The sequence below is a fragment of the Rhea pennata genome, chromosome 1, assembly GCF_028389875.1.
Source record: "Rhea pennata isolate bPtePen1 chromosome 1, bPtePen1.pri, whole genome shotgun sequence".
NCBI lineage: Eukaryota > Metazoa > Chordata > Aves > Rheiformes > Rheidae > Rhea > Rhea pennata.
This window is the reverse complement of record NC_084663.1, coordinates 88,016,923-88,024,654: the sequence shown is the minus strand read 5'-3', so window position 1 is coordinate 88,024,654 and position 7,732 is coordinate 88,016,923. Positions and strand designations below refer to the sequence as shown.

The following is a 7,732-nucleotide window of genomic DNA, read 5'->3' as shown; positions in this document are numbered from 1 at the left end:
CCTGCTCCTTATTTTCATGCTTACTGTGGTCTGTGGCCAAATGTCCTTCTGCTGATACTTAAAACAAAAAAGCAGAAACTTGAAAGGCCTGGAAAAAAAGGAAGCAAGGTGGTAAAATGTTTATGATGCAAAATCAAAAAGTCATTGGCAATAAAAGACACTGCATAGACAACACTATGACTAGATGATTCCAGACTTTCCATGATTTTACAAAAACAAACCAACAAACAAAAAGCACCCTGTAACAACAGCAAAAATCAAATGAAGCCCTAAAACTTTGCCCTTCAACGGATAGTCTGTTAAAAGTAAGATGTGTTACTAGTGGTGACAGCTACACTTCGTTGCTTGATCTAGAACAAGCAAAAAACCCCAAACAGTAATGCAAATAGTTTTTCAGTAATTGCCTTCAGCCTATACTATCATACAGAGTTCCAGCAAACAGTTCTGTTACAGCAAACACGCTTCCACTAAATCCCAGCTACAGCAAATTTCTAACCACAAAATACTGACTGACCCATGCCTGAGCAGTAAGAGGCTGCCTGCCTCTGGTCATAGCATGCAGAGGAGTTTGTGGCGAGGCGACCTGGGACACCCAGTAATGCTTGCCTGCCTTCTGAAGCCAGCACATCCATTTCGCCTATGGTGTGAGGGAGCTCTCGCACCAGAGCGGCTACATCTATGCAGTGGAGCGCCTGAGCTAGTTAGTTAGCTGTGCTAAGTTGAGCGCAGTTCTTCACTAATGCAGCTGTTAAGCTTTGGGGACCCAGCCTGTAGCTTTGTGTGGTCTGTTGCTTCAAATGGGCCTAAGCAGGGGGGCTCTGCACCACACACACTGTTTTGTAGAGCGGAGAGGTCCCTCACTAGTCCTGACTCCAAAGCGAATCAGCAGTCCTCCTGAACCTGAGTTCAGTTACTGATTTCAAGCAGACGAGGATTTCACTGTTAAGAAAAAAACAAAACCCAGCAATATTTCTAATCTCAGTGGCTTTTTTAAGACCTGCATGCAGACAGACATCTCAGCTTATGAACTGATAGTAAGGGTAATAGAGCAGCTTGCAATTTAAGGAAGCCAGATAGTGACTCAAAGGTTAATTCCGATTCTTTATTTCAGAAAAAAAATCTCTGACCAAATAAATTAATTAGGAAGAAAATAATTATTTTTTTTTTCCTGTAGTTATGAAACATTTGTAGCATGCCAATAGTTTGGAAGATGTCAGAAATAATAGTATTAGCGTGGGGGCACTATGTTTATGTAGTCCATCCCATCTTTGGTATTCCTTTCTCTGCATGAATTGGGGGATTTCTTCCAAGCAATTTTAAATGTTAACTAACAAAATTCAGGACTATGAGCTTTCTTCACTTCTCAAAGTTAACTCTGGAAAAATAAATTGCAGAGATTTCAATATGCATTTGAACAGATCCCCTTCTGAATCCAACATTTTTGAGGTTCTGGAAATCTGTTTTTAAAAAATGAAACAAAAACCCAGCATTTTTTAGAGAAGTATCTTATTTTCATTCTCTTAAAACTGAAATGATTGAAAGGATATGGACTGGCCCCTTTTTATCACCTCTCCTAAATATCTTTTAGGTCATCAATCCTGGAGATTTAACAGTTATAAAACAAGATTAAAACAGTGTCACTGAGAATCTCAACAGCTTTGCTCAAACTTCACTTCTTAAAACAGCTTCACTCAAAATCCAGTTTTCAATTTTTCAGAACTTTTGTCTCCAGAACAGAGGGTTTTGCCCAGGGTTACTACAATGTATGGGACAAATAAACAAGCATTTCGTAGATGTCCTACATTTTATTGTTAATTGTTAATATTAAAATAATCGCTACTTTAAAATGTCAAATAAAAACATACGTAGTAAACATTAGAGTATTATATACACAGCCATAATACAGAGTAGTTTAACATAGCTGAACTCATATCACATAGCTGCTTATTTTACCAAAGAGACTATACTCTAGCACACAGCAAATAGAAATTCTGACATCGACTTCAGATAGCCACTTTATTATTATTAAAAAAAAAAAGCCTTAAAAATTTTAAAAAGCAATCCTCAAGTCTGGATGCAATCCCTGGTATGTTGACTACACTGAAAACACAATGCTCTTAGGATTTTTGGGAAACTGCAAACACAGAAGGAACAAGTTATTTCTGACGCAAGTTCTTATCCAGCAGAAATAGACTAGCTTCCTAATCTCCAGGCTGCTTTTGAATGTATGTACATTCCCTCATCTCAGTTTTTCTTGTTCTTTTTAATCCCACATCTTGTGCCAATATATGCTCCAGATATTATCAGTTTCACACATCTTTTTAAGAACTTCCTTTCTCCAGCGTATCTAACATGGATATCAGATAGATCCTTAGCCCATTTATATTTCTAAAGCAGCCTCACTTTACAATCTTGTGAAAGATTTACTGGGTAAAAAGGGGTAATGTCACAGCAGCGTGTCCCATTCAGAAACCCATTCCCAGGACTTCTGTTGTGTTCTGCATGGCACAAATACAATAACTGTATGGAGCTTTATCTATATATAATGGCACTGACACAAAGGCACTTCAGAGTTACATGGTACATGTGGAAAGGGTACTACAGTGATCTAATTGTAGTTCATGAGAAAATTTCAAAAATAAAGCAGGACTTGAGTGCAGCTTCCTTCACATAATATGCATTGACAATGCAAACCAACCTTCTTCTTTTTGCTTCTCCACCTGCTAGAGAGAGGAAAAAAGTTGAAACTCATACATTGCAAACTCCCTAGACTTGCCAGTTAGTGTCAGCTTCTGTATGATTACCCAGTTCCCTGATATGTAGCAACTGTCTGACATAGGCACTATGGAGGCAGGAACACCATCTAATTTAGACACTTAGCTTAAGCAACATCTACCTTAAGTATTCTGTATTTCCCCACTGGAGACATTTACTTTTCTATCAAGATAGGGAGATTTGGACATTAACTTTATTTTTCTGTATCACTCCTACCTTAGGTTATTTTAGACATCAAAAAAAATAGCATTAGTACAATGAAAGAATTTTAGTGTAGTCTCTTGGACAATCAGGTATCAAAAGTCTGGAGTAGCAATTTTACTCTATGTTTACATTATTTATCTCTCAGCAATTGCCTTGTGCAATGGTTAGGTAAGCAACAGCTTGCTTGCCTCTTATATGTAGCTGTACTAGTGCATCATAATGTTTACCTGAAATTCTCTGAAGCCACCAGTGAAAGACTGCAAGAGGTTCCCAGTTATTACACATATAGCTGCCACAGTAGAAACGTCGTTACAGGATTATTCACACGATTATTGTAAATTACAGCTCTCTGGCAGCAAACAACTAATGTCCCTAGCCCTAAGGCCTCCCCTTACCAATTGGCCAGAATATACAATGGTATGAATTGATAACTGTTAGCTCAGTGTATTTAGGGTAGGACGGAGCTCCCTCTCTTTTATCTGTCTAGCTTTCTATATATGTAAGTATGACATAGCAATTAAGTGCTCTGATTGAAGATTTTTCAGTCTTACCTTTGGCCTTTGACTGACAGGACTTAATTTCACACTTTCTGAAGTGGCACTTAGAGGTGAACAAGGCTTGCTAGAGGAACCTGCAGATCTGCAGACATTCAAAATAAGATTGTAAAAAATGAAAATTGGGACAATTAGATACATGTCTCATATTTTGATCCAGTACCCTTCATCAGTGGTCTCCAGCAACTCACATGATCTGTGTTATGTGAAATTGCAGGTGTTTTAAATACAAATAATGAAAATTGTGAAGAAGCTATCCGAACTTTGTTCCATCTCTTCAGATTAGACTGCAATGAAGCCAAAGAAAGTCAGCGAAGCTGAAGAAAAACATGGCAGTTTTTCCATTGTGTTAAAAATCTTTGCCATTGCTGCTACATATACACCCAAGCCACTACAAAATAAATCAGTAAAGTAGTCAAACATTTACCTTCTTATACTGTTCACACTGGCAGGAGAAGGAGTATCTTCTTTGGAGCTGTCCATAGCAAATGCCACTGGAATAGACACTTCAATTGTCTTCCTTGCATTTTCTAGATGATAAATAATAGCTTGATTCTGATGAGAACACAACAACATTCAGTACATTCATTTCATTTCCCCATTTTTTGGGGAACACCCCCTCACTCTTCACAATTACATAGAATATAAAGAACAGACAAAAAATATCAAGCTGAAGGTCCATTCAACCCCATATTCACTCTCTGAAAATGACCCATAGTGAAAGCAGATTCTCAGAGAAACTATGGACAACATGCATAGATATAGAATGATTCTTCTATGGATAAACCCTCCGACTTTGGCAAGCAGAGGCTTAGAGACTTCAGATTTCTCTTTGCTGGTCCTTTAGATTTATATATTTACTTTTCATGTTGTTTTTATGTTACAATGGCAGTAGACATGCTGAAAGTGTTAGGGTCCCACTGTGTGAGTCACTGCATATGCACCTGCGTGCATGTGCACACACACATGATCTCTCTTTCCTCTTCTTTCCTGATTCCTTCCCTTTACACCATCTCTGTGGTTTAGGAAGGGGGAAAGGGTGGGTGGCCTAGATAGAGCATGTGTGCACATGCTCATGCAGTTCTACCTGCTATTACAATAACTCCGTGAAAAGATTAAGAAACCCTCATCTGCTAGAGAATGTTTTTGTTTATAGTTATATTCAGAAACTAATCCATGGATCTCGAATCAGCAAGAACATTCTCTTCACTAATTTGTCTCTTCAGATTATTTTAAGCTTGTTATTTCTTTTTGCTAGCACTGGCAGTAACTCAGCAAGCTATTTTGATGGAAAGAGACCAAAAGACCAAAAACTTTAAAGTGTGGTTAAGAATTGGATAACCATTTTTCTGTGATTTTTAGAGGTCTGATGTAAATGCTTCATCTTTTCCTAAAAGATTCCACAGTAGATAAGCCTGCTTAAAATGCTGCAAGCATTTAATAATTAAAAAAACCCAAACAAACAACAACAAAAAAGCATATAAAATTGTGAATTGGGAACACTGGGCATTACAGACACTCTGGAAATCTCTTGTTGCCCGTTAGCAACAAAACCTAGTTCTGCTCTTAAGTGACAGTGCAACAGTTCTGCAGACAAAGGCATAGCAAAGAATGAATTTACCACATAGCACGACATTTGCAGCAAGCTAACTAAGAAACTAACTTTAGGAGAAGTTTAGGTGGTATATTTTTAGCTCTGAAGCCTGCCACCTCTAAAAAAAAGGACTGTTTGTACCACACAGTCATTAAGAGCAAGTGCACTGACCACAATGGCTGATCCAATCAGTTAAAGAGAACTCCCAAAAGGGGAAAAACATTATCTTACTAGTTTTTGTTTCTCCTAAAGCTGAGTACTTACCAGTATAATTTAAGGATGGGGGTGGAATAGGAGATATCATTGGAGACACCATATTGGCAGCAGCTAATTTTTGCTGGTCTATTAGCTGCAACAGTTTATCACGTGCTTCTGCACTCTGACGATTCAGCTCTGCTATTCGTTCCTCCAAGCTTTTTGGTACTGCAAGATGAGTCTACATACAGATAATTACTTTTAATTAAAAGCTTGTAATTTGCACCTTCAGGGACAGCATGCAACATATTTCAAGTACTTTTACACATCTAACTTTTCAAACTGAAAACCAGTTCCTTAAGTAAATACAATTCTTCACTGTGAGGGTGACGAAGCCCTGGACCAGGTTGCCCGGAAAGGTTGTGGAGTCTCCTTCTCTGGAGATATTCAAGGCCCGCCCGGATGCAACCCTGGCTAACATGCTCTAGGTGACCCTGCTGACCAGGGAGGTTGGACTAGATGATCTCCAGAGGTCCCTGCCAACCGTACTGATTCTGTGATTCTATGATAAAGCACTTCTTGTGGAAAAGATCTCAGATTTTCTCTCTTTCACTGTCATGTATCTAAGTCATTAATTGACTAAATACAACATCATATGAATTAGGTCTTAAACCAACTGAGAAAAGAGAAGAGATAATCTCAAAACATGAGTAATCTGTCAGAAAAAGAGATAAGCAGAAAGGGGGATCCACCCTTTCTTTTCTATTAAATTCTCACCTGTCCCTGTGAAGTATCTAGACTAGGGTTTATATTTTGTATTTGATCTGGCTGATGTAGGCCATCACCTCTTTCTTCAGAGCAGCCTCTGAATCTGCTCAGCTGAGCTTTAATAAGAGAGTTCTGCCGCGTTAGCTCAGCTATCTGTCCCAGCAGATCACTGCTTTGAGAGAACTCTTCAGCTGCACTCTTTTTTCCAGAATCACCCAGGGAAGACAGATTGACTTTCTCTTGGGAACTCCTCAAGTCTTTGTCTGCAGGAGGAATTGGTTGCCTTTGAGAGAAGAGACATTTTTCCTCAGTTGTGCTCTGTGTTATCAGGGAGGAGGGTGAGGTCCTTTCCTTGCATGGTTCTCTCTCAATGTTTTCAGTGGACTGAGAGATGGTCTTAAAGACTACAAACAAGAAATAAAGGAACAGTAAGAAAAGAAACATGTGATCTTTGTCAAGGAAACTAGCAGTGACTTCCTTCTATCAGGCTAGGAATCTACAAGAGAAGATAATCAAGGAGGAACTGTAACATCTAACCTGAATGGGGTACATTATGGAGTAAAATTCCTTTATGCAAGAGTGCTACAAGGACTCATCATTCCAAAGATTTTGTATTTCCCATTGCAAATTGTCTTATATTTGCATGATTTCAGAGTTGAAGAAAGAAGTCAGACAGAAGAGAAATAGTTTTGAATTTCTTAGCTGACCGAGAAATGAGAACGCTCATTTTGTCTTCCATTTCCCGAAATCCAGTTACCTTTCCTAATAAACTATAAGTCTGCCTTTTTCTTCTTTTATTTATGCTTGGCTGGCAACAAAGCAAGTAAACATCTGGAATAATAATCAAATGCTATTTATTAAGCCCCTAAGAACAAGGGCAAGCATTCTGGCCCACAGAAATAGTTAGGTATTTTTAATGTTCATCATTAGCAAACTGATAACACATCACTCCTCCCAAAGCTATAGCTTTTGAGTCTTGCACAAAGCATGACATTCAAAAATTTATATGTAAATCTACAGTTTTATGAATTATTTTCCATGAAGAAGCATTCTCAAGAAGTTTAAAAACTGTCAGCCCATTTATCAGCCTCAACAGTAGTAAAGAATAACAATACATTTCACACATAGCTAAGCTACAGTGAAGTCTATGGAAATAGTTTTATATTCTTGTTTCAAATGACAGTCAGTGTCTGATAGTTCTCAATGCCACTGAAGCCAGATGCTACTCTTTGCAGAAAATTACCTTTAGCTCACTTCCTCCTGAGTTCCTTCTGTGCCTCCTCACAGCATACCAGACTACCAAAAGCATAAACTAGATAGATCCAGCCACTCCTCTTGCCAATTCCTTAAATCAAAAGTACTTTTGAGTTATTTTTCTGACTGGGAAAGACTTGCAAATCAACGTTGCAGAAAGGAGGGGAAAGGAGGAGAGAAGGCCAAGAACTTCACTGCTGTGCCTTACTTACTGTGAACAACTGTCGAGCTAGCCATAAACAGGATTATCTGCCTCCCAATACACAGGTTTACAGGGGCTTAGCACACTTGGTAATATGCATGTGGTTATAATGGCAATTTCAGTAGGAAACAGTTAATTTAGAACAGTCACAAAGGGTTCTCCCTCCTGTTCACTTCAGTAAGTTTA

At 38.5% G+C, this 7,732-nt stretch overlaps 1 protein-coding gene across 4 annotated transcripts in view; it reads right to left on the bottom strand.

Moving 5' to 3' along the window:
- Positions 1 to 1,841: 1,841 nt before the first annotated feature.
- The window catches only part of SPICE1 (spindle and centriole associated protein 1), a 28,051-nt gene continuing 22,160 nt past the window's right edge, over positions 1,842 to 7,732 (bottom strand). For 2 of the 4 annotated variants that reach the window (XM_062571588.1, XM_062571605.1), the window contains exons 13-17: positions 6,100 to 6,494; positions 5,392 to 5,563; positions 3,961 to 4,063; positions 3,531 to 3,618; positions 1,842 to 2,723 (exon numbers count right to left, since the gene is read on the bottom strand). In XM_062571588.1, coding sequence (XP_062427572.1) covers positions 2,667 to 2,723; positions 3,531 to 3,618; positions 3,961 to 4,063; positions 5,392 to 5,563; positions 6,100 to 6,494 — 815 coding nt within the window. In that variant the 3' untranslated portion in view covers positions 1,842 to 2,666. Of the gene's footprint in view, positions 2,724 to 3,530; positions 3,619 to 3,960; positions 4,089 to 5,391; positions 5,564 to 6,099; positions 6,495 to 7,732 lie in introns of those variants that run through there. The other 2 variants (XM_062571598.1, XM_062571614.1) reach the window with 2 other exon arrangements.